This window comes from Daphnia pulicaria, chromosome 8, assembly GCF_021234035.1.
Source record: "Daphnia pulicaria isolate SC F1-1A chromosome 8, SC_F0-13Bv2, whole genome shotgun sequence".
Taxonomy (NCBI): domain Eukaryota; kingdom Metazoa; phylum Arthropoda; class Branchiopoda; order Diplostraca; family Daphniidae; genus Daphnia; species Daphnia pulicaria.
This window is the reverse complement of record NC_060920.1, coordinates 5,545,028-5,572,358: the sequence shown is the minus strand read 5'-3', so window position 1 is coordinate 5,572,358 and position 27,331 is coordinate 5,545,028. Positions and strand designations below refer to the sequence as shown.

At 43.6% G+C, this 27,331-nt stretch overlaps 4 protein-coding genes and 1 long non-coding RNA gene across 5 annotated transcripts; all 5 read right to left on the bottom strand.

Moving 5' to 3' along the window:
• Positions 1-501: 501 nt before the first annotated feature.
• Positions 502-2,313, bottom strand: LOC124311891. Its single transcript, XM_046776260.1, has one exon. The coding sequence runs from the start codon at positions 2,311-2,313 to the stop codon at positions 502-504; it is 1,812 nt and encodes a 603-aa protein (XP_046632216.1).
• A 334-nt stretch (positions 2,314-2,647) lies between these two features.
• LOC124311890 lies at positions 2,648-4,360 on the bottom strand. The gene has a single exon (XM_046776259.1). The coding sequence runs from the start codon at positions 4,358-4,360 to the stop codon at positions 2,648-2,650; it is 1,713 nt and encodes a 570-aa protein (XP_046632215.1).
• Positions 4,361-4,369: 9 nt separating this feature from the next.
• On the bottom strand, positions 4,370-8,774 carry LOC124311889. The gene is made up of 2 exons (XM_046776258.1): positions 5,973-8,774; positions 4,370-5,920 (listed from the first exon to the last, which is right to left on the bottom strand). The coding sequence occupies exons 1-2, from the start codon at positions 8,772-8,774 to the stop codon at positions 4,370-4,372; spliced, it is 4,353 nt and encodes a 1,450-aa protein (XP_046632214.1).
• A 13,632-nt stretch (positions 8,775-22,406) lies between these two features.
• LOC124311888 lies at positions 22,407-23,282 on the bottom strand. The gene has a single exon (XM_046776257.1). It carries the CDS (start codon positions 23,280-23,282, stop codon positions 22,407-22,409), a length of 876 nt encoding a protein of 291 aa, XP_046632213.1.
• A 3,354-nt stretch (positions 23,283-26,636) lies between these two features.
• LOC124352580 lies at positions 26,637-26,945 on the bottom strand. The gene is made up of 3 exons (XR_006921503.1): positions 26,895-26,945; positions 26,757-26,823; positions 26,637-26,693 (listed from the first exon to the last, which is right to left on the bottom strand). It is a non-coding gene; the product is annotated as an uncharacterized LOC124352580 (long non-coding RNA).
• Positions 26,946-27,331: the final 386 nt, after the last annotated feature.

Sequence of the window (27,331 nt, the reverse complement as noted above, 5' to 3'; positions counted from 1 at the left end):
GTACGTCTAAAGTCCATCCAATGGGACGGGATAAGGACCGATATGAGATCTCGGCGAAGCGGACATTGGTCATACGTAAAAGACGTCCTAGGAATGTAAACTTGGGAATCTGCTATGTGCCAAGTACATCTCAGACGTCTCAAAGTGACGTGTTTGGGATGTATATGGGACTGCACTGTGCTATCTGGGTAGTTACGTTTTGACTTCGTTTTCACTCCGTTTTGAGTTTACGAATTACGTACTACGTAGAGCGTTGTGTGTGAACAGCTTGACGTTTCGACAAACGCAATTCGTAAGGCGAAAACGCCATACGTAGTACGTAAGATTGTACGTAAGACTGTAGTGTGAACGATACTTTACGGGCAAGTAAGAACGAGCCCTTTGCGCACCGACCGATTGACTGAGATCTTCTTGTAGAATCACATGTCATAGTCAAAAGACTATGAAAGAGAGTAAACACATAGATAGTTTGGGGGGGAGGGAGAAAGGGTGGATTGGAATTTAAATTCGACTAATTAGGCCAGACTGAGTTAGAAATTTTACTACGCCGTCTCTGATTTTAAATTGACTATTACAAGGAATGTTTTCACAAATGCCAATAAGGACTGGGAGGACAAAATCAAGTTTGAGACCGGATACGAGAGATCTTATGGGCTCCCGAGAGATTTCATAAGTTGGACATACGGTAAGAACGTGATTAGAGTCTTCTAAATTGGGGCAACCATTGGGGTAAAAACCATCATTGTCCGCGTCAAAATGTCTCAACGTTTTATTTAGGCGATTTCGACCGCTCCTGAGCCTGTGAAGGATTCTCGAAATAACTGTCGACTTGTGGACCTGCCACGGTCTAAGACCCATACGACACCTCGATGAGGGAAGGAGAGTAGGACAGGCCAATCTAAGGGAACGGCTGAGGTTAGAAATTCTAGCAGAGTGGATAACGTTCAAAAATTCTGATGTTGAAGGCGTGATTGATAAAACCGGGCTAGCGGGATCAGACAAGCATTGAGTAGCGAGCTCATCGGCGCGTTCATTACCAGGGATGGTTACGTGGCTCGGTATCCAAATAAAGTTAGTACGGGTGCCTGAACTCAAAAGGTTAGATACAATCTGACGGATATCTTTAATTAGGTGATGGGAATCGACACGCTGACTATGGATAGCCATAACACTTGCAAGGGAGTCGCTGAAAATATTAACCACTGCAATTTCAAAGTTATAGATATAGTCTAATGCTTGTCTAATCGCCGCGAGCTCGGCCGAAAAAATGCTCCTGTTATCGGGAAGTTTCCAAGCTTTATTTACATCACGGGAAGGGATGGTAAACACACAAGCAGCACGGTTGTCTCTCAAGGCTCCATCCGTGAACACATTTATGGTATTCGCTGGTTGGGACTCGTAAAGTTCCAAGAAAGTGGCCCGGGCCAGGCCCGGATTCTGTAAGGACATCTTTTTCGTGATGGGAAATTTAGAAAACTCGGAGTGGGGTGATTGCCACGGCGGGGGTGGGAGAGGCCTAACAGTTGACGCGCTATTATTGAAGATGTTGAGATTGTCGATTAAGTTAAGATTTTTACAGAGGGGGACGATAGCCGGGGTACTACGAGGTTTCCATTTAATATTCCCGTAAACAATAGAGCTGGCCGTGTGGTAGGTCATTTTAAACGGTTTGGCGTTAAGGTTCAGCAAGTAATTGATCGCCAGCGATTTCCACCGGAAATCGATAGGTTCAATGTTAAGTTCCCAATTCAAAAGAGCGACTGCAGTGGATTTAAAGGCACCGATGATAGATCTCATTGCAGAATTCTGGAGCACTTCAAATGAGTAAGTCTGGGATTTAGAGAGAGACGATAAGACTACAGCGCCATATTCAAGTCTACTTCGAATAAGAGATTTATAAAGGCGGACTAGAGACCTGAAATTAAGGCCGATCTTACCTCTCGCAAGAATTTTAATGGCATTCAGATTACGAGACGCCTTGGCGAGCGTAATGCTGACATGCGCGTTCCAGCTAAGTTTTTTATCAAAATGGACTCCAAGAAATTTAAAAGTGGTTTCAATGGGAATAGACAGATTGTTTAGGGTTAAGGTTAGATCCTGATTCATAGAGCGTCTTCTCGAGAAAATGAGAAGGACACATTTGTCAATTGAAAAGACTAGGCACCAATCTGTGGCCCAGAGGCCAATATGATTAAGATACCGTTGCAACACCTCGGCCGCCCGCACGTTAGAGTTTGACGACGTATGAAGCTCAATATTGTCTGCAAAGAGCGCTGTGTGGCACAGAGGAGCTGGAATCGGGAAATCGTACATGTAGGCTAGCCAAAGTGTGGGACTGAGAACTCCACCTTGGGGGACACCACGCTTGAGGGCTGCCGGTGAAGATAGCTTGTTTGTGCGGCGGCACTAAATGCGCGTCGCTAGAGTTTTAGATTTTAAATGAAAATATAAATTCGCCACTAAATCGCTTCAAGAGTTTTTTATTGTCGACAAGACAGAGAGTGACTTTCGCCAAGTTGCCAGCAAGGCGAGATACAATTAACTGTGTCGCGAGAAAACAAATGATGAAACAAGAAAAGGATTGTGGAATACGGGCCTCAGGTATAAGGGAGGTATTAGGGGGCAAGATAAGGGACGATGGCGGGGATCATTTTGCGGAAGCCCCATCTGACCCGGCGGGGAGAATCGGGCTGTCCGTCACATTGCCGGCCCTGTTTTCAGTGGTGAAAACATCTTCTGGATCATCCGCCTCGAGTAAACAAAGTTTGTGTGCTGAACGGATGTAGCGGGTCGTTTTCGACTTGATGTCGGAAAGAGTTTTTCGGCCCTTTTTGCCAGGTACAGCGCGAGTGACTTCTACTTCGGCGGACCGGACAGCTCCATCGGCACCAGCTTCTACACGAACAATTCGGCCGATTGGCCAAGTGCTTCTCTTCGGGTTGGGCATTTCCATGAGGACGACATCTCCGAAAGCTAGGTTTCGCCGTGGGCGGAGCCATTTTGTCCGTTCAATTAGAGACGGGAGATACTCGCGCATCCAGCGATTCCAAACGTGGTTGACGATCTCCTGCGCGTCCATCCACCGCCGCTTGCTGAGCAACTGCGGTTGAGCGTCGAAGTCGGAGTGCAGTTGAATGTTTGGCCGTCCATGGAGAAAATGATTAGGGGTAAGAGCATCGACTTCGGTTGGATCGCTGCTCACCGGGGTTAATGGACGGGCGTTCAGCAAAGCTTCGACACCGGTCATGACGGTAGACAGCACCTCTTGAGTGACGACTCGCTCCTTTAAAACAATTCGCATGGCGAGCTTGGCGGACTTGATCATCCGTTCCCATGATCCGCCGAAATGAGGCGAAGCGGGAGGGCTAAATCGCCATTCGATGTTTCGATCAGCCATATTTTTGGCCAACGCTTCCGGATTCCATTGAGCGATCGCATCCCGGATCTCTTGTTCGCCAGCCACTAGATTGGTTCCGTTATCGCTGTAACAGACAAGAGGAACTCCACGGCGGTCTGTAAAACGGGAAAACGCCATCATGAACGAATTGAGGTCCATGGAATCAGCCAGTTCAAGGTGGACGGCTCGACAATCCAGGCAAGTAAACATGACTCCGTACCGCTTCAGAGTCCGTCGGAGCATGGAGACGTACAACGGACCGAAGTAGTCGATTCCGACGTGAGAAAACGGCCACTGGTGTGTTTTAATTCTGCTGGCCGGCAAGGGACCCATGAGTGGACACACCGGCTGGCTGTCGCGTCGCTTGCATTCGAAACAGGGACGAATCACTCTTTTTATGGTGGCCCGCGGCTGCAACACATGATACGTCGCCCGGAGGTTATGTAACAAACGCTCCGTTTTTGCGTGAGTCAGTCGATGGTGGAGGTCGAGAATAATCATCGTCGCCAGCTGGCTGTCGGAAGACAAGACGATGGGATGTTTTGTGTCTTCAGGGAGAGAAGCATGTTGAATCCGGCCACCTACCCGGATAATTCCGGACGCATCTATAAAGGGGGTCAACGTGGCCAGCTTGGATGTGACTGGCACGGGTTTTCCTTTGCGTAAAAAACGAATCTCTACGGCAAAATGATGTTCCTGATCGACCCGAATCAATAATGTTTGGGCATCACGCAATTCCGGAGCTGTGAGCCATCGAGATAACGGGATGACACACTTTTTCAGTGAAAGAGAATGATTCCGAAGGAAGCGCAGCTGCCAGGCGACGATCCTTTTGATTTTGATGAAGTCGGAAGAACGTTGAATCAACTCGAAAATGGGATGAGGCGTCGGAACTCGAATAGAACCAATCCATTTGGCGGGTGAGACTTCCGGGTCGTCATTTGCCGGCTCGGCAATGTTCATCGGTGGCGGCTAGGCCATTTCAGGCATCAATAAAAAATCAGGGCCGCGAAACCAGCGATGTTGGGTGGTGAAGAAGGCAGCGGACACACCTCGGGATCCGTCGTCGGCGGGATTATGCTCACCGGGGATGTGACGCCATTGAGTCGCTTCACTTTTATCCAGAATGTCTGTCACTCGATGGGCGACAAAGGCGTGGTATTTACACGTTTTCGAGTGTATCCATTGTAGCACTGTCTGTGAATCGCACCAATAATAAACGGCGGATGCGATCGGGCCAAGATCCTTGATAACGGTGGCACATAATTGGGCGCCGAGAACTGCGCCTTGAAGTTCCAGCCGCGGAATTGACAGTTGGCGGAGAGGAGCGACTCTTGATTTTGCCATAATCAGAGTGAGGCCAACATGGGATTCGCTGTACGAAGCGCGAAGAAATACGCAAGCGGCAAATCCTAATTCTGAGGCATCCGTGAAGACGTGCAGTTGATATTCCGACGGCAGGGTCGATCGACGAAAGCATCGGGGAATCTTCAGGGTTGAGATGGCGGGAAGGTCAGCGACCCACCGCTTCCAAACATCGAGAAGGGCCTGTGGGAGCTGATCGTCCCATTCGACTCCGGATCGCCAGATATCTTGCATCAAGATTTTTGCCACCATCACGATTGGAACAAGAAATCCTAATGGATCGAAGATCGAGGCAATCTCTTGCAGGACTTGCCTCTTCGTTTTGACATCGAGTCGGGTGTTGGAGTTAAACATAAAGGCGTCGTGCTGGCAATCCCAAAGAATTCCGAGAGTGCGCTCGACGGGCAAAGGATCGGTGGTGATATCCAGCGCTCTTGCTCGATCAGCCTGATTGACAGAGGTCAACACGGGACGGGACGATGACATCCATTGCACCATATTGAATCCTCCGTGCTTGAGAAGATCGGTTACTTCCTGGCGCTGGGCGATGGCTTCGGCTTCAGTATTGGCTGAATCTAGATAATTATCTACGTATATGTTCTTCAATACTTTCTCAGCGGCTCCTGGGTATTGGGGTCCAAAATCTTCGGCGGTCCGTCGCAGAGCATAAATGCAGCTTGTCGGTGAGGAGACAGCTCCGAAGACGTGAACGGTCATCTGAAATGTTTGTGGGTCTTCCGTGCTGCCTGGTTCTCTCCAGATAAATCGCAATAATGACTGTTGATGTTCTGGCACTTGTACCTGATGGTACATTTTCTGAATGTCGCCAGAAATTGCACATGGGTGCAACCGAAAGCGCAATAATACTCCGATGAGGGAAGTAAGTAAATCCGGACCCTTGTACAACTCTTCATTTAGTGATGTGCCGCGGAAGCGAGCAGACGGATTGAAAACTACTCGAACTTTTCCGGGCTTGCTTGCCGCTGTGACTCCATGGTGCGGCAGATACCATACATGGCCGCGAGTGAAAGGAGAGTTGGGGTCGACTAATTTTGCATGGCCGGCCGCGATGTACTCGTTGACGACGGCCGCATAACCTAGCAAACGCCGGATCCTTTTTAAAGCGGCGCTCCAATGACGCGAAATGACGGAAGGCGACTTCAGCGTTGTTCGGAAGATTTAATTCCGGATTCTTTACCATCAATCCGACTTCGTAGCGCTCGCCAGTGTGCCGGATGGTATCTTGGAGAATGCGAAGCGCTTTTTGATCATCGGGTGGTAGGTTTTGATGAGAAGAAAGTCCGACACCGTACGATTCCGTTCTCCAGAACCGCTGGACAGCTTCATTTAAGAACTCGTCGGATTGTTGACGTGAAATGTGCATAACTGAAATGGGCCGATAAGTTTGTCGCTTCAGCAGTGACTCTGGAACGGGACCTGCGATGCTCCATCCAAAATGAGTTAAAATTCCGTCAGGCGCTTCGGTTCCGTCGGGTGGACTGCGATGCTCCAGTACATCATGGACGCGCATAACGTCTCTGCCTATGAGGATGGTGACGTTGTTGGTGTCGATATGCGGCAGGTCCACGTCTTGAAGATAGCCCCATTCACGCTTTGTGACTGGCCATTCAATCTGCTGGGCGTTGATGTTAAGCTTGGGAACAGAAAACGCCTTTTTTACAGGAAACGATCGGCTTCCGTCTCTTGGTTGGATGTTGAACTTAACTTTCTTCATTTTGATGATCGGGTCGTCTCCATGGAACGTTCCTAGCTTTGTCATTTCTTCATCGCCGTCGAGGTCGAGCTGTTCTGAAGCGCGATCTAAAATCAAAGTCGTTTGGCTTCCTGGATCGAGGAATCCAAACGTTTCCAATGTTTTTCCGTCCGCTTCGAGGGTGACAGGTACTATTTGCATCACCGTGCATGATTCGTCGTCGTCGACGGAGACTGTCGCCACATTCAAGGGTAGCGTGACTGTCTTCTCTGGTTTTAGGATTGATTTTGGTTCGGTTGGGGCCAAGCGCGGAGCGTCGTGTAACAATGAGTGATGCGGTTGACCGCAATTGTTGATGATGCATTTCTTCCGGCTTGTGCAGTCCTTGCTCATGTGTCCTTTGCTTAAGCATCGGAGACAGCATCCATTTTCTTTGATGATTTTTATTCTTTCTTCGAGCGACATTTCAACGAAAGTCTTGCACTGTCCCAGGCGGTGATCGCCTTTGCATAGGAGGCAAATAAGCTTCTTTGGAGGCGCCTCCGCTTGCTGCGCCGTCTTCGATTTTGACGATGATGATCCGCCGGAGGTCGCTGGATGTGTGACTGCGTTTATAGTCGGTGAAAAACCGGATTTGTTGTCGGGCTGCCGGCCCGGTTTTGATCCGCTTTTCGGTTTTGCTGGCGTGATTGGTGTCAGAGAAATCTGACTGTGCTTTGCCATCATTTCGCCTTTGACGAACTTGCTGAACCAGGTAGCAAAGTCTTGGAGTGTTTGACTGACAGGGTGATTCTTCACGATTTGTCTCCCCCACCTGCTTTGTACCTCGGAAGGGAGCTTGGTTACTATGATGTCCAAAAGGCCGGATGATTTTAATTCGTGTTGGTAGCCGCCGCTTCTCAGCGAGGCTACTACCCCATTTACAGCTTGCGAAAATTTCAATAACGCCTTGTAATCATTCGCGCTTACTCGCTGGAGCTGAATGAGGGACTGAATATAAGTCCTCGACACGATCTGGGGATGTCCGTATGTTGATTCCAGCTCTTGTAATGCCTCTTGGTACAAAGCCGGACTGCTCAATGAATCACCAAGTCCGTCGCGTATTTCGCTGGTCAGACAGCGCTTGAGAATGGCCATTTTTTGAGTCGTTGTCAGACTGGAATTATTGTGAACCAAATCACGAAAAATTGCGATAAAGTCTTGCCAATTCTTCGGATCGCCGTCAAACGGCTTGAGGTCCATCTTCGGAAGACGAAAGACGGAATGCGCCGATCCATGAATTCCTGGCGGTTGTCGATCCTCTTTGCCATTCAGATTGAACGACCAATTGTTTGCATCCATATCTTTGTCTTGATGAGGCGCCTGATACGACTGTACTGATTCCGCGCCGATTGAAGCGTCATCTTCCGTGTAAGGTGGCGGACCGGAACCTCGGTTGCCCGCGGAGGCTGGTGGTTTCTTGGGTCTTGCTCCTTGGTGCTGTCTATGTGATTCCGTGTTGTGCGCTGCTTTGTTGGTGGATGTCGCCTCATTATGTTGCGCAAAACGCTCGTCGACGGCGGACCTAAATTTGTCCCAGTCGCTTTCTTTTTCCCGTTCGTACCGATACTTTTCAGTCTGACGGGCGAGTTTTTCTTCTTCCAATTCTCTTTTTTGTTTTTCGATGTCGCCCCGTAAGGACTTTTCCAGCTTGATGCGGTTTGCCATTTCTGCATCCTGGGTCTGCTTCCATTGGTTCATCTGTAGCCGGAGGTTTTGTAGTTCCTCTGTCAATGCTGCGGTGGCGGCATTGTCTTCTTTTTCAGGACCGGCTTTTTCTTTCGCTGCCATGTCTGTCTGTAGCTGTTGCAATCTTCTTTCTAAATCTTCTCTCGCCAATCTTTCGTCATCCAGCCGCTGTCTTAAATCATTCTCGTATTCCATCTCGGACGGCAAATCACGTATTTCGCTGATTGAAGCTGAGCCTTGGTCGTCGAAGGGATTTTCTGGTTGCTGAAAGGCTCTAGGATGGTTTGGGTCGAGCCACGTCGTGTTGCTCCGGATGCTTTGCCTGCTTCGATCGGATGGATTGCTGGGCACGGCTGAAGGTGGTCGATTGACCGTGCGGATGTACTCGTCGATACGTCCATAATAGGTTGCGGTGACGTTTTCCAGCTGGATGATCCAGTCCTCGGATGGTACATGATCTAGGTCGTTCGACTGGCGATACAAATTGTGAGCTCTTGTGCATTCTTCCAGCTGGGTGGCCAGCTCTTTTCTTAAGAACTTCACTTCGGTTCTACTACCGCTTTCTGCCATGTGTTTTTTTATCCTTTTTGTGAGATTCGTCAGCCTTCTTTTTTCATTCGACCTAAGTTGCTTCCTCGTTCTAGCTTCAAACAATGGCGGGAAATCTTCGTTGTGCTCGGTCTGATTATCCGCGTTGCGACTTGGCGGCCTGCTTGGTGCTTCCGCCATGATGAGATGAAAAAATCTTCGGAATAATAATGAATGATGGGCGACAAAAGACCAACCAAGCGCTGGACCAATGAGCCTTGCGACTTAGGACCAAGCACCCTAGGACTATTTATGCCGACTACCTAGTAGCGAGACCAACCAAGCACTGGACCAATGGACCTTGCGGCCTAGGACCAAGCACCCTAGGACTACACCGACTTGGCAGTTTTCTGAGACGCGAAATTAATTGCTCGGGGACCTCTTCGCTGATTTGAAGAATAAATTCGTCTTCCTGCTGGAGAGGGTTTGGAGATATGGCCAGCTGTTGACTACTGCTGGGCTGAACTGGGGTCTTCTTCTTTTTATCGGCTATCAGTTGACGCCAAATTCTTTCCGCTTCTTCAATCGCTGCTTTCTTTCTTTCGGCTGCGTCTCTGGCTTCTTGTTGGTTTTCCGCCAAAAAACGAGCTTCCACTTTTCTACGCTCTGCAATCTGGGCTTCTCGCTTTTCGTTCCTTCTTGCTTCGTGCCCGGCGGCTTGGACGGCCCTACTGATTGGACTGTTACGATTGCGCGGCAGTTTTGTACAATAGGCCCTGTGGCCGCTCGATTAAAGACAAAAGGAAGAGAATGTGTAATGCACAGCGATGAATGAAAAAGAAAAAGACGGGAGAGAGAGCAAAATTGCTAGACACGCGCGCTTCGATACGCGACTACAAAGAGACACGCGCGGGGTGTGGGGAAAAATTTCGTGCTGGACACGAGCGGCCTGTCTGGTTTTTTACACGAGGCAAAAAAAATGTCTACTGTTAGCTACTCAGGGACAAATATGCACACGGGATAATTACAGGGCCTATCAATGAACAAGCGCGAATGGTTTTTTTTTTACAAATTTTTCTGACAAATATTTCTCCTGGTCCATGGTTATAGCCCAGCGTGAGCAAAATCGATTTAATTTACATCAGTGTAGGAATTTATGATTATTGAGACTATTTGTTTCATAAGTCATTTGTTTGCTGAAAGTGGGTTTGAACCAACCTCCATAGAATTACCTATATGGATATATAATAATAGCAGTTTTAACATTTCATCTCCTTAACGTTTAAGATAAATTATATCACGTTAGCGTGAAGGTAGAGTTTTAAATTCGAAGTACGTAAGTTAGTTGTTCGAGACTTGTGCAAGATATGGATTTTAAGACAATTGGATTGTTCAGTTAGGCAATTGTATGCAGAACTAACGAATTGAATACGATATAAAACATTTAGGATTTTGAACGCATGTTAAATGTAAGACTAGCTTTTTCATAAAAAAAGGATTTATTATTTTTTTAATGGTCCGTTATTGGGAAAATGACAAAAAGTAATATTGATTTATTCATCTTTCATAATAGCCATTCATTGGGAAAACAACAAAACAATTTAACAGCCACCTTGACGCAGCAAAGTAATAATCTAATATTATACCAATATGTGGGTTATCGACCGAAGAATCTTCTCGGAAAACAATATTTTACCATTACGAGACTAGACTTATCCATTTTTTGGCCGTAGGGACATCCTTGGCGAGATCCTCTGCATCTGTCTATTGCCTGTCGGGACAAACCCCTATAGGGAATCCCCTCTTAACCCTTGTTTACATGGCTTCTAGAAGTTAAAAACTTTTATTGCATCAAGTCGAAAAATATTTGTAATACCGATCTTGGTGTAGTGGTTATAGCATTGGATTGGTGACTCAAGGTGTGATGGTTCAAACCCACTCAAGGCCAAAATCAAGAATTTGTCTAATAACAAGTTGAAGATGAATAAATTTTCCACGCTGGACTATGTAATCATAAACACAACAACCAGATTTCCGTCAAAATTTTAAAAGTAGTAAAACTGTTATTTCACCAATAAAAGTGAAATAAGTAAAACAAGTTGAAAAAATATTGTGAGCCAACAAATTTGGGTGCAAAAATATATTGGAAAAATATTTAAAAAAATTATTTTACCATCATCTCAATTGTAGGAATATAATATTTTAGCAATATTTGGGAAATATACTCTGCTAGCTGGGAATTGACGTCTTTGGGAGGCTTACCTGGTTTAAGGAGAGGGACAACAATAGCGATTTTCCAATGATTTGGACTGAAGCCGGATACGAAAAACAGATTAAATAAATGTAAAAGGGACCTGCGGTTAACTGGACTGAGCTGTTTAAGCATTTCATTATGGATCCGATCGGGGCCTAACGCTCTACTTTTTAGGTTCTGAAGGCCCGACGACAGTTCAGACAAAGTTATTTTACTGTTAAGGGGGTTCGGAACCTCGGAGGAAATAGCGGCATCTGCTTTACTAGTAAAAAATTTCTCCTTGTCCGCAGCTCCTGTGCAGAAGGGGGGCGTAGAGGTATGGGCCGACAATGTGTGTAAAAACAGTTCCGCTTTCTCCTGAGTGGAAATCAAAGGTGCGCCCGAAGAATCAACTACTGGGTAATTGGAAGAGGGTGACGGAGCTGAACCGATCATTTTATTAGTGAAGCCCCAGATATCATTTGATTTGCTTGCATCCAGGGCTGTAATAAATTTATTCCACGAATCAGACTTGGCTTTGGCTATAGCCTTTTTTTTCAAAGCATCTAAACGGTTGAGCTCGATTTTGTTTTCAATACAAGGAGATTTTGGGGCCGCGGTAAATCGTGTGCGTGTGGCGTGTGGTGGGTAAATCGTGTACTATACCCGTGTATTTCGTCTGCTCCTCCCCGTAGGGGGAGGGGCTTAAGGCCGTGTATTCTATACGGTCCATGTATATCGTGTGTTCTTATTTGGTTTTGTTTTCGTAGTTCAGTTCTGTGTATTCTTGCCATTTATAACATTTTTAAATTTATCTTAATTTCTATTTTCTAATGTAATGGATGTATTGTAGGGAACCTGTGTAAATTTTTTTTTATTTTAAGTAGTTAATTACCTATTACAAAACTGAAAAGAAAAGAAAAAAAAATCCATGCAGCAACCACCCAAAGACAAAGTGTGATATTATAAATCCTGACGTTATAGGTTTTTAATAGTGAGACTATTTAGAATTTTAAAAGTTATTCAAATGTTTGTTATTTTAGGTGAGCCCATATATCGTTCCAAACAACCTACAAAGCCATTACACAGATGGCAATGTTTTCGTGGTGATTCATATTTTGATTTTGTAAGACAACAAGTCTTTGTTGGATACTAATAATTCCCACACTTACTTGTCATGTGTTTGTTCTTGTAGGTGCCTTTTTTCATCACCCTGTGATACAACAAGATTTTCTTAGTTTATTCGTGCTGGTGAATAATGTTGGTTTGTATTAAGATACAGTGTTGATGTTATCGTGTTGTATTTGACAGTTGTTATAGCCATAGGTTTTTCTGTTTTCGACCATCGAAATACATGCATGGTATGGAGATTATTACTGAAAGTGTTTTAGCCTCAGTTTATTTCACATTTTTTGTTATGTAATTAAATACTAGTTTTAGTGACGTATTTCTAAAGACTATGAACATTTTCTTCGTCATTATATACTATTTATAAAAAGTATATATATCACATAATAAGTATACTTCACAGCTTCATCAAGCCTATAAAGACTGAGAATGAAGATCATAACATTTTTTTACTTGGTATTCAATATAAAATATGTATTCTATTATAATATATTTTATATATAATGTAACAATATATTTCCTTTTTACAGCATATTTATATGTAATAAAATGAAGTCCAAACAATCAGTCAGTCTAGGTCATTTAATGGTCGATTATATATAATGTGTTTTATATATTATTTATAATGTATTCTTTGTATATTATATATTCTTTATATATTATATATTCTTTATATATTATATATTCTTTATATATTATATATAATTTGTTTTATATATATATTATATGTCATTGTCTTATATCTTTAGATACCTTTATACTTATATCTCGAACGTATATTCGAGTCGTTTATTTTTTAATTACCAACATTACAACGTATAAACGTAATGAAATTTGCATACGAGACAGTATATAGGCTTCATTATTCAGAATCAGAACACCGCCACACGATCTCTTCCACACGAATTACCAGATTTCCCAATGTCGTCTGCTGGTGGTATATCGTGTGGAATCGGCCTTAAGCCCCTCCTCCTACGGGGAGGAGCAGACGAAATACACGGTGATGCACACGATTTACCAGCCACACGCCACACGCCACACGCACACGATTTACCGCGGCCCGAGATTTTGGTTAAAGTCTATTTTAGCCGACCAAAACTTTACTTAATTCTACTTTATTTTTACTTAATTTGTTACTTATTACTACACTCTCACTTTACTTCACTTTACTTAAATAAGAGGAATGTCACGTACAACCTTTCTGTTCCCTGCCGTGTAGCAGACTAGCATACTGTCAATATTATTAAAACACTGTTGCCAAAAATTCATAAAATTAATACATAACAGTGAGATCTGATTTATGGCATTTATTTTCAAAGAATTAGCAGTGTCAATTAGCTTTGTGGCAAAGCACTGGATTGTGACTACTGAAGACAGTGGTTCAAATACAATGTAAATACGTTTTATAAATAGACATTGAAGTAAAGTAAAGTATGGCTATAATATACTTTACTATGGTCTATGGTCAACATGACTTCCTGCACTGTATTGTTCAGTTTAATTACTTAATGAATAGTTAAGTAACATCTAAATTTTATAAAAATAGTATTTTAAAATTTTTGTTTCGATACAGTTGGGATAGCGTAGTGGTATCGTATAAGCATACGAACTTCAAGGTTAGTGGTTCAAACCTAGTAGCAGTTAAGAAATATGATGACTGAATATCACAACAGGAATACAAATTTTACTTTATTTTACTTAAATCTCTAAATACAATACAAATCAAATTGCATTTATTCTACTTTACTATATAGTAATATTCATAGTACTATGAACACACTATACTTTACTTTATTTTATACTATACAAAGTAAAATAAAGTAAAGTATAATTGAAAAGTAAACTTTAATTTACTTAATTAGAATATCTTATTTACTTAACTGTACTGTAAAAAGTTACTTAACTTGGGGGCGTATTATGCTACGTTATTGTATAATTTATTCAACCATGGCTGAAAAATTTCGATGTTTGTTGGCTGTTTTAGTTAACAAATCATTTAGCGTAAAAAGCGTAAGTTGAAATGTTGGGCTTTTGGGGGACAATCTGGATAAAAATTAAAAAAAGGGGGGGTTGGGGGGGTCTCCCCCCCACAAAAAAACATTTTTACTGCGATTCATTGCCAAACACTGCACATTGATAAAAAATTTACTTTCATATTTAAGTTTATCATGTGTTGCGTGGAAAACTTATCAAATAAAATTTTAATATTCAAAGTATAAGTATGGCTCAAATTTGTGATGCATGCAACGTCTGAGAATTTCCGTAGCAGACGACACCTGAATTAGTTTGTTTTTTGACGGTGGTAGTGCAACATCTCAGGAATTAGACGGGCGTATTTTGACTAGACTTTTTGTAGCTAATAACGACTCAGAAGTGTATCACAGATTGTTCGTGAAACCAAAAACTCGCCATCTTAACTGCAGAATTTGGGATTTGCTTATACGTAGAAATCATGTTGATTCCTTAATAAGGGACATAGAGTTGTGCTGTTAAGTTCGTTTTGTATTGCGACAATTGGATTACCTTTAAGTAAATAAAGTAAGTGGTATTTTTACTTTACCTATCTAATTCACTTTGCTTTACTTAATCTAGATAAGTAACTAAGCGGGAATAAGCCCGAGCATACCGTAAAAATATAGTTATTTTTGGTTATAGTATAGTAAAGTATAATGAAGTATGGTTTGATGCTTTATTATACTTTATTATACCCACCCAAAACCCCTGTATTCTGCTCATTCCCGCTTAGTTACTTTACTAGATTAAGTAAAGTAAAGTGAATTAGATAAGTAAAGTAAAGTAAGAAGTTGGTCGGGTAAAATAGGCTTTTACCGAGATTTTAGCCAGCGTAGCTTGACGCGCCTAGCTACGGCAATCGATTTTTTAATATCAGCTGACCACCAAGGCCTACTTGGTTCCCTAGCTTGGTTATTCCTGGGGGAAAATTTAAACGTCGCGTTACTAGCATTCATAATGGAATCATACCACGTTTGGTATGCTACGACCGGGTCAGACAAAGAAGAAAAATTTGAGTTAGTAAAGTTGCTTTCAATAAGGTTATTCCACCCTAACCACTTGTTGGGGTCAAACTTCCAGGTAGACGGAAGGTCGGAAATGAAATCCATTTTCATATTTAGAGAAATACGGATGGGGACGTGATCACTGTCCCATGTAGTTGGACCAAGAGAGATTTGAGTCAAATGCGCTAAGTCTGGGGTGGCGAAAGTGAGGTCAATTGTGGAGCAATGATTAGTAGAGGGATCAATTCTAGTCGGGAGGTTTAGGGGCGTACACAAGACCATATTAGAATTAGAACTGAGATATTGGACAATCGACAACCCACATCTATTGTTAGCCCGTGAGTTCTGTTGTGTCTTGGTGCGATTGAAGGATCGCCACTGTATTAAACGACACACGGGGAATCAACAAGAGAATGTAAACGAGACGGACATGAAAGTAGAACTTGTTCGCATCAGAACGCGAGCCCGAATGGCCGCCTCAGCCACCACGCTCGCCGCTCCTCTAGCGGCGTTTCTTAGCGCCAGCACAATCACACATACACACTTGACAGACATGATCAACACAAATACACAACAACCCTTCCCGAGCCGCCGCTCTCCGGTGATGGTCGATCTTCATCGAATGGCGGTGCCGGACGCAAAATGGGTCCAAGGTAATAAAAAAAAATAAATGAAGGCGACAAAGATACATGGGTAATGTCGCTTACGCCGACGGGATTGGAGGATAGTGGGAACATAACATGGAGATAATAGCGGGGAAGAATACATTCTTCACATGCCAAATTAAACAGAAATAATAACTCGCGGCTTGCGTGTGCGGGTGCTTCTGCGAGGCGTCGCTGCCGATGGGGCCGGTAATGGTCGCTGCCCAGTAGACGTAGAATCGGGATCGCCTGCCGCCGTTTCGCCTCCATCGCCGCCCGGGGAAGATGATTCCGCCTCCTCCGCCGATGTCGCTGGAACCAACAAGCGGAGGAATCGCCTGTTTCTCTATAAAACGCTGCCACTCGCAAATTTTATGCGATACGAGCGGTATCGCCCGATCGCCACTATTACGCCAACGCGGTCCCATAATTTTGTGTCCGGGTCTTGCACTCTCACCGACGCACCGATGGATAGCGGATGGAGAGGGCGCGTCCGGGCGTCGTAACGAAATCGGACCGTGGCATCAGCTGCCGCCTGGATCTCCCGAGCTGCTATCGCTTCTTTCCATTGACTCGCGTACGATGATCGGTGGGCTGGTAGGATGGAACGAAGTTGATGACCAAATACTATTTGAGCCGGCGATAAACCACTTTCATGCGGCATATTACGGAACTGTAGGAGGCCGGTGAGGAAGGCTTCCGATGATAAGTCGCCTGACGGTGCGAGCTTTGCCACCAACTCCTTTACCACCTTCACCGCCGCCTCCGCGTGCCCGTTGCTTTGGGGATAATGTGGCGACGAATCGAAAATTCCGGCGCTGAATTGGGGACCACCATCCGATCGGAAGCGCATCGGCACACCCAGTTCCACGAAATTACTTACGACGGCTTGCACCACTTCACGTGCAGTCGGATCGCGTCGCCACTGATGAACCACCGGCTAACCGGATAGCCTGTCGGCGTACACCAGCACATGCAGCGACCCGTGCTGAAATAGATCTGCCGACACGTCTTGGAAAACGTACGTTGGTGGCGGGTCGGACATCATCGGCTCCTGGCAATGGCTCGGCAAACGCTCCTGGCATATAGCGCATCGCTCGATGAGCATGGTCACGTCATTGGTGATTCCAGGCCAGTAGATCGTCTGCTGGGCACGCCTTTTTGTCCTGACAATGCCATGGTGAGCCGCATGCATCCTGTTCAACATGTCCTTGCGTGCCGCCATAGGTACGACGATTCTTGAGCCGTATGGGACGATTCCGTTATCCACCGATAAATGGTTTCGAATCGACCAGAATTGCCGAATGTGATCGGGGGTGCGCGCACGGTCGACAGCAAATCCGGATTCCACGGCGGCCACAAGATCGACGTAATGGGGGTCCGCTGACGCCGTCGCTCGCAAATTTTCACATAAACTATCCGTCAAATGGCTCGATAAATCCGACTCGTCAGGTGGGCTGCAAATGCTGCTGATGCCTTGATGAGTGATGCGACGCACGGAATACGCCAACTCCGCTCCAACGCATTCATCGTCCGCCGCCGGATCATTCACCGGCGCCCGCGATAACGCATCAGGAATAGCGTGGTCCTTCCCCTTTCGCCATACCGTTGTGAATGCGTATGGAGAGAGACGCTCCTTCAGGCGCTGGATCTTGGGATTGTCGATAGCGTCCAATGTGTATCGATCCAATATAGCCACCAATGCTTGATGATCAACCACCAATGTAAAATTGGGCAATCCGGATAAATAAAGTCGGCACTTCCGGATTTCCCATTCCACCGCCGCCAACTCAAGTTCCACCACTGCATATCTCGACTCCGTATCCGTGCACCAGCGTGAGTTAGCGTCCACCAGCTTCCAGGAATCGCCATGGCGTTGTAGAAGCGCATATCCCATGCCGTGTTTGCGCGATGCATCGACCTGGATTGTTGTCTCACGCATAGGGTCAAAATGCACCAACACTGGCGGAGAGACAAGGGCCAGCTTTAGAGCCTCGAAAGACCGATCATGATCCTCGGTCCATACGAAAGGGTTGCGCGTGCTGAGCAGGGGACAAAGGGGACTCTTTGCCGCCGCCACTTCGGTAGAAAAGCCGGCCAATTCCTCGACCAATCCCATGAAAGACCGCAGCTCAGATACGTTGGTTGGCTTGGGAAAATGCGACAGCGCTTTTAATTTTTCTTCCTCGATGGTGATGCCGCCGTGCCGGATGTCATATCCGACCCAAGAAATGCGGGGTTGAGCAAACCGAAATTTCTCCTTGCTGAAGGTGATTCCTGCCGTCCGCGCTGCCTGCAATACTGCACATACTCCCGCGACGTGAGCTGGGAATGTCCGGTCAAATCGCAGCAAGTCGTCCACCACTCTCACGGTGTTAGACAACGCTGCAAACGCGACATCCGCTCGCCGATTGTACTCGTCCCCGGAACAACATAATCCCATGGACGCGCGAAGGAATTTGTAGCGACCCCAGGGGGTCATAAACGTAGTGAGATGTTGGCAGGAGGGATGGAGGGGTATCTGATAATACCCGTTTGCCGCATCGAAGCTGGTGAAGTATCGACTTTCACTATCCACTTCCGCTACCGCGTCGCGTGGTGTACGCGTTGGATGGAGGGCGTAACACAAACTTGTTTAGACGTGTATGATCCACACATATACGAATTTTTCCAGTTTTTGCATTCCGAATGACGACTAATGGAGCGGCCCACTCCGACGCCTCACTGACTGGAACGATCACTTTTTTCGCCACTAGGTCATCGAGCACACGTTTCACGTCAGCGCGATCCCCGAAAGCAATAGGTCGCGCACCATTAACATAAAATGGGACTGCATCGTCGCGGAGCTGAATTACCATGTCCGGGCCTGTCATTTGGCGTAGCCCTTCTTCCTGGTCAAAAACCACTTCAAACTCGGCGCTGATAGCCGCCTCGATGGTCGAAATCTGCTCCGCGGTAGGCTCCATAGGGATGTAAATATCCTTGAGAAATGTCCCGCCCGATGAAGGTGAAGTTGAATCACGTGGTAGACTTTCCTCCGGCGACGACAACGTTACCGAACGCACTCGAGACAGCGGCTTCGGGTATTGTCGATGCAGAATATTTAATTCAACGCAATCCAACCGGCATAAGAGCATGCCGCGAATCTCCGGGCAGAACACAATCGTGATATGAGCGCTCCGATCTCCATACCGGACGTGAATGTCGCGCTGTCCAATGGATAACAACGGAGAGGATCTGTCGGCCATCACTAAGTCAAAAGACGAAGCCGCCAGATCCTTTTCAGATAGGCCTAAAGATGCCATAACATCACGGCCACCGACACTGACCTCAGCGCCTGGATCGGGAATAACGTCACTGATTTGAGCACCGACACTGCCATTGTCACAAATCACGTCCAACAATATGGTCGGAGAACAGCGCCGTCGATGAGTACCCTGGACATTTCCGATGGTGATGTGAGCCATTTTGGATTTAGCTCCGCCGCCCATTCCTCCGTTTGCGCCGAACTTCCCTTTGTCACAATTGGGGCATCTGGGCAACATGTCCTCTCCGACTTAAGACAAGTCTTTGTCTGAAACTTTTTCATGTAACAGACAAAGACATGTCTTAAGTTTTCCTGATTTTTATTACATTGCCTCCTCATATTTGTTATACATTTATTTTATCCCTTTTCAATTCACAGCATAAACGTCCAAACGTTTATATTCCCTTTCATAATTTTCTAAAAAATTTCTGTTTTAATGGTATGGGTGACATAAAAAATTTCAGACAAAGACATGTCTTAAGTTTTCCTTATTTTTATTACATTGCCTCCTTATATTTGTTATACATTTATTTTATCCCTTTTCAATTCACAGCATAAACGTCCAAACGTTTATATTCCCTTTCATAATTTTCTAAAAAATTTTCTGTTTTAATGGTATGGGTGACATAAAAAATTTCAGACACAGCCTTATCTTAAGTCGCAGAGCATATGTTGAGGGTTGCACATTTTGAGAATTTTTTTTATTTTTAACTTAGCATTTTTTAAAAAACTTAAACCTTAGCGTAAAGCAATTATCAAGTTTACTTCAAATCCAAGAATCTTTCATTTAAAAAATACTTCAGACAAAGCAACGTCTTAAGATTTTATCTATTTTTACGAAAGCGCTATTACCATGTAATTTTGGGGATTATGCAAATTTTTACTAACTAAGAATTTTTTAATTAAATGCAATTCCTTATGAAGATTCGCATTTAATTTAAAAAAATCTAAATTAACTCAAAATAGTACCGAAGTAGAAAAAATAATGTGGTTAAACAAGGAAAATCTTTGTTTTTTTGTAATTTAAGTTTTATTTAATAAAGAATAACACAACTTATTTCTTTTTTAGTAAAGCAATCTTTATTGTTGATTTTTTTAATGCCAAAAAAGAAATTTAAAAAATTCAGACAAAGCATTTTCAGAAGAATTACCTTGTTGTTTCGATTCGTTCGTTCGGTGTACGGTTCTTTATGGGAACCCAAAACCGGCACTTTTTCATAATACAAATATTTTCAAAATATTTATATATAAATCAGAAAACAATTATATAAATAAAGATGTAAGATTAAAACTGGTAAAAAGTGTTATATAAAGAATTATGATTTTCACGAAATTTTGACTTGTCTGAGTCATGGCTACAAAAACATAGGTCAAAACAATATTTATCCTTAATAAAGGTATACTTTAATGGGATGTGAACCATGATCCTCTTCATCATCAATCAGCGCTATAGATCTTATTGCAATTCAAAAGTAGTCAAGAGTATAGGATTAGTCAAGCATAAAACAATTTCTAGTTCGGCTATAGGCCACAGTGGTGCGCATTGGCGTAAGCTGCGCACGACATTTGGCTATGTCGCGTACTTTTGAATTGCAATAAGATCTATAACCACTACATTAGTTCTTGTATGGGGCTCTTTGGGATCTGTTTTCTTTAGCCGTTTTATCTGGCAACGCAGCATGGCCGGGCAGTTTCTTAGTGCGAGAAAGGGGAGAAGAGGGAGAATGGGACGAGTGGGAGGGAGGAGGGCGTCCTCCCATTCTACTTCTTCTCCCCGGTAAATTTATATCCCCTCTCCCCGGTAAACAATTCGCGTTAAGTAGCGTTATCTAAGCGCTTGCGCTTTTTTAAATATATGATAAAATAATACGCTCAAATCGCGCAAGAAGCGCTAAACATTCATTTTAAAGCTTGCGTTTTTCGTAAGTTATAAACGGACTCGAGGCAAGCGCGAAAATTATGGACGCGTGTCCGCTACTTGTCCAGTCGCCGCAGTCGTTTTCCCTGTCACAACCGTTTATTTAAATTAACGAAGCGCTTGCACGTTTCGTAAATAATACAATGAAATAAATTGCGCTAAATATATATTTAGCGCATCGTGTGCAAGTTTATCGCAAACAAATCGCTAGTGCCACGCGCGCTTAGAAAGCGCTAGATCTAGCGCAAAACATTTGAATGGATTATTTTTCGCTTATATTAATGAGCCGCCGAAAACAGCGGACGGGCGACAGCGCTAAATAGCGGACGGACCAGCGACAAGCACTGAAAAAACGGACGGGCTCGCGTTACTCGTCTGACCATTCGCTGCAGTCAGCCGCAGTAGTTTTTCTTCGCATAAAATAAAATAATAATAATAATTTAGAGCGACGCGCATTAAGTAGCGTTATTTAAGCGCTTGCTCGTTTTTTTGCGAGCCTGAAGGGCAAAATAAAACCATGTCACTTTGTCTGTCTGTCTGTCTGTAAAACTCCATAACTCGGGCGTTTTACGACAGATTTCGGACTTTTTCGTCTTAACAATTAGACTAAAAATATGCGGTGCGACCAGAAAAAAAAATACATTTACTTAATTAGTACTCCCGTAAAAAATGAAAAACTGCTAAAATAATTGCTTAACGACTGGTGACATCTGGCGGTTGTGACTACAACTTTTCCACCTTAGGTCTAAATTCCACTTTCCACAATAGCTTCCCTCGTTTTGATTTTTACAGAGACTTGCCATGTCAAGGTCATGTAAAATGTGTGTACGGGATTTCTCTATCCTGCAAATATACCGCCGGAGGCCTTGCGTGAACCTCTGTCGTGCAAACCGCCGGAGGCTATGCGTGAAAACCAAATTTACCGCCGGAGGACATTGCACTTATGAAAAGGTTGCTTGAGGGAAACTGCTGTCGGTATAATGGCTATAGTTCTGGCTATGTGACATAAAGGAAAGAGGTTCAAGTCCAACTTTCAACAACCAACAACATCATTTTTCGTGATCATCTGTGTGTGGGGGAAGGGACGGAAGGGTATATGAAGCCTAGGTTTGGTAACGACCAAATATCACGATTAAAAAATTTTTCACGCAAAAAACAATGACACACAACAATCAATTCCGTTTCAAAATAGTTTCCCATGGTATAGGGCTCTTTGGGATCTGTTTTCTTTAGCCGTTTTATCTGGCAACGCAGCATGGCCGGGCAGTTTCTTAGTGCGAGAAAGGGGAGAAGAGGGAGAATGGGAGGACGCCCTCCTCCCTCCCACTCGTCCCATTCTCCCTCTTCTCCCCTTTCTCGCACTAGTCCAACAGTTTGACTTTTAAATGGAGACTATCAATTTCTTTCTGTTGGGCGAGTTCGATCGCCTAGGGCGCGGCTGGGCCTGAGGCAGAAGGAGGCGTTTGTGTGGAACTACGGAGGGTGGATAAACGCTGTTTAGCTTCGAACATCGAGACATTGTTAGCCCTGGCAAACTTGAGCGCATTCAAATGTGAAATGTACGCAGGGCTTCCCGTTAGATGGAGATCTTTCTGACAATTTAAACACTTGGCCTTGCTTTCACAGTTGGCGGCCGGTGGTTGACTGCCACCGCAGCTGGGACATCTAGCGGGAAAATTACAATGCGTGGCGGTGTGCCCAATGCGGTGGCATTTTGAACATTGCATGGGCTTGGGAGAGTATGCACGAACCACAAAGCTTCTATAGCACAATCTTACTCTGTAAGGAAACGGTTGCGAAAAGGTGAGCACGACAACAGTGGATGGAGACTGAACCCCATCAACGAATTTGTTAACCCGATTCACGTGGGTGACGCGTTGGTCTTTCAAGAGATCTAACAAAGCCTCGCTATCCAATTCCGACACAGGGACTCCAACTATAACTCCTCTAAATTCAGATTCAGATTTGGTTAGTTTACAAGAGACCTCAAGGTTGTTAATGCAGTTTAACTTCAAAATAGCCTGTTTTTGTTCCAAATCGAACGGGAAGACAAAAATGTCTCCCCCTGACGCGACTTCGACATTCTTGACGGGCTTGACTAAGCGTGCAAGATCATCAACAAAGGATTTAGTGTCAGCAAATTTGAGAGACAGGAAGAACCCGGGTTTATCAATCGCGGAAACAACTACTGGGGCAATTTTACTAAGGCTGCTTATGCAAAGTGATGGCTGCACGGGATTAGCATGGTCGACTAATACTTTTAATGGGCGACTAGGCGAATCCTCATCATCTCCTTCGCTCATCTCTGAGATACTACGTCTACGATTGTACATCTTGAAAATTACTAGACAAACGAGAGCCACGCGGTTCAAGAGCGATTTTAGATAAAGATGGACAATGAGGTTGGGCGGACTTACGTACGAGAGACGGCGTGGTCCGAGAAAGTAGCTGGAGGCGAAAATAGTCCTAGGAGGAGAGGTATGAAACGCCCACAAAAGGAAAAAACAGAAGGAGAGACTTAACGCGCGTCCAACTGCCGTGAAAGCTCAAGGCGAACTCCCGCTATTTCAGTTTTTCTTTTTCCGTAACGCAATCATCTTTGAGCCTCATTTTCGGCAGATTCCCCTGACGGGAATTAATTAAATTTCAGGCGAGATGTAGTTCACATATTGATAAACTAGTAATCTTGTGCCAGTTGTAAGCTAACGTAACGGAAACATAAGAATTTGGTACGTTAATGATTTTCCAAGGCAACGTGGATTCGTGTTTTTCATAAGCGATTTGGACTTCTACTTTTCCCATCGTTCGACTTTACTTCGAAAATAAACCCATAACTTATCCTAACCTCACCTTTTACCGATTTTCACGGTGGTAAATACCAAAGTTAGTGGCAGTTATTTGATTTTATTTATGGAGTGGTCGATGTTGCAACTTTTGGCGCGGGCTCCACTCTTTAGCCGCGAGGATCTCCAGCACTCCTCTCGCGGCCGCGGGGCTGGGGGTTCCAGAGGGGCACCCCAGCGGGCTCGAGTCACGCTCTGGAGGTATCCTCGCTACATCCGTTCCGGTTGTATCGGCATAGTTAGTGGCAGTTAGTTTTTTTTACAGAGTGGTCGATGTTGCAATTTTGGAGTTGCTGAATTTTTTTCATTTTGATTGAATTACTTCCCACCCAATTTACATCTTGCCAGTGAATCGTCTCCTTGTCATTCTCCTTTTGCCAGTTAAATTTCTTTTTGCTATAAACGGGGGATAGGCAAATAGAACCCTACGAAAAAGGACTACTTTTTATAAACATTAAAAGTGGACCTATTTCTCCGCCCCAAAAAGCCAATTTTATTAGAAAAAAAATGTTATTAATAATATAACCATGACCCTTTATATACTTTGCCAGCTGAAATCAACATGAGTGAAATTCACACATTGCCGTTTGGTTAATTATAAGTTAGTTGGCCGATTCCGTATTTATTATTTCATGAACATATTCCTCTTGGTTTTAACCATGAAGTTCATTTTTTACAAAATGTCGTTTTCACTTCACAGTTGTGGTAAATTTAAAAAATTTACAAATTTCCGTGCTTGCTTCGCCATTTTTTTAATATTTTGCTCCCCCGTTGACATCTTGCCCGTCAATCTCATTTGTTGCCTTGTTAATTTTCTTCTTGCCAGACCTTTTTCGTTTATTGGTCACTTTTTTTCATTTATTCATTGGAGTGGCGGAGATTTTTTATTTGCAATTGATTTGATTGATGTTTTATTTTGATTCAGAGTGATTTAAATTTTTCCCTCTGTTGACATCTTGCCAGTCAAACTCATTGTCGCCTTGTTGCCAGTTAATTTTCTTCTTGCTAGACTATTTTCGTTTTTTTATCACTTTTTTTCTTTTTTTTTCGTTTTAAGTTGTAGAGACTTTTTTATTTGCAATTTATTTGAATTGCGTGATATCTTGATTAGCCTGTTCATTTCTTGTCCGTAGTTTATTTATTACCCAATATTCGTTGCCTGCCCGTCGATTCGTCGCCTGATATTCCGCCTGATATTCTGTCTGCTCCTCGCTTAATATTAGTGTTAAAGCCATTCGTCTTTTCCCCGAAATTTTTGTCTGTTTTCGTGCGTAATCAAACAGTTTAATTTAAGAGGGGTATTATTGTCTTTTGATTAGTTACCCGTCACTCACGTTTTTCCGAGTTGCAATTGATTCAATTGCATTGTGTTTGACCATCTAATTCGTTTTCTTCTGTATTTTTTTTCTTATACGTTATTTTTCGGGGTTTTATTATTAATTTTAACACTGGAATTGCTGCCTTTTGATTTGTTACCGGTCACTAACGTTTTTCCTAGTAGCAATTGAGTCAATTTCATTATATTAGACCGTGAAGCAAATTTTCGTTTTCTTCTGAATTTAATTTTTATTATCCGTTAATTCTAGGGTTTTTTATTATTAATTTTCTAGGGTTGTTTATTATTAATTATAGGAACAAAATTTTTCGCGAAATAGTAGATATAGTAGCCGTAGTGTTAGTTAGACCCCGACAATGAAGACCCGCTTTATTATATTTAAGCGAACTTCTTTCTCCTTGAAATGTACCTATTCTCCCTTTTAATTCTATGTTCCATAAAAAACTTTGAAATAAATTCCGATCACAACAATTTTCCTTGTGAGAAACGGTAAATTCATATTTCATTGAGTTTCTGGCTTTCTGCCACCCTTTATGTACTTTGCCGTAGCTCAAACCGTGGTGAGTGAAATTTACATACTGCCGTTTCGTTATTTATATGTTAGTAAGCCGATTTTAGTCTTTATTATTTGGTGAACACATTTCCCTTTGTGTTAAATATGAAGTTCATTTTTTACAAACGTCATTTTTGCTTAACAGCTATCGTAGGTAAAAAAAACAAACGAATTTCCGTGTTCCTTTCGCCACATTTTCTACCCTAGCTAGATCCCCCCTTCAGCGACTCAGCCTCCCCTCTTGCAACTCGAGGATTTTCCCTTGAGGGTAAAGAACCCAAAACACGTAGAAACTTTGGGAGCCAATCAGCGCGTGAGCACAAACTATTTAGCTCCGCCCAAGAGGCTTATTCTTTTATAGTATAGGATGATTTTATCGGTTTGCCACATTTGATTAACCCAGAATTAGGCTCAAAACCACGTGGGAACGAAAAAAGACTGCCCCATTAGGCATCCGACGAGTCGGCCATTATCGGCACTCCAAAACCTTCCTTCGAGCAACTTGAAGTAAACATACTAGAGAGATCAGTTTAATATGTGTATGCCATACATTCGTTCATGCAATACAGACTTGCAAAAGAAGATAATAGTAATTTGTTGATGGACTAGCATTACACGTAAGCTCGTCTAAGGCGTTCGAATCGCAGTCTTCTTTGGCACAACCGAAGGAAGTCTCCTTCGTCTTCAAACTCCTCTACGCCCGACCCTAATTCGTCCAATAGATCTTCTTCCTTTTCCGTAAACCCATCCGTGAAAGCGTCACTTGTGCGAACGGAGATTCAGCGGGCGGATAAGCATGGCCATCTCGTTCTGGTTTTGAAGAATTGCTTCCTTATATCGCAGCCTTAACATCTGTGCATCAATGACCGCATAGTACTAGATCAAAGGAACTGTAAATAGAAAGAGAGACAAGATATAAATAAAATACGCGCCTTCTTTTGGATGATTTTATGATGGTGAACCAAGCGCACTTTGCTGCTATCTACACAAATATAATTTAAGTTGAAATAAACATATGAAACTTAACATTTAGTCTATGGATTACCACTGAATTTAGCTACCCGGGATTTCAGCACCTTCATCATAAAGCACCCTTTGACACTGCACGAGAACTGTTTGGTGTTTTCACACAAATCAAAGACAAAAGAATGGCAAGCTGCATATGCTTGTCATGAAGACTAACTTGGCCTCATGCTTGTCATGAAGACTATATAATCGCTTAGTCTGATTGCCACGATTTCCACCATCTGACTTCTTAGGATTATGGGTCTTCCGTTCCAAGGTCTATAAACATGTAAGAAAACACCAGGTTACATGCAGCTTGTGTAAAAATGGAATATAGTTGAACAAATGCAACACTTCTTACCATATTAAGATACTTCTTTTGAGCTTTATTCTTGATAGCATCCACTCTCCCTCCTGAGGCCAGCTCAGGTTGTATCGTAAAGCACTAGATTTTCCCTGGTTTATTGATTCTTACTCGTTGATCAATTAAAGTTGTTGTACGTTGCTTCTCTTATTGTTTTCTTCGAGCTGCGTAACAATCCCTTCGAAAGTTGCAGGCGTAACTAATGCCTGCAGAGTTTCTGCAACTCTTTCGTAAGACGTCATCGTTTAAAA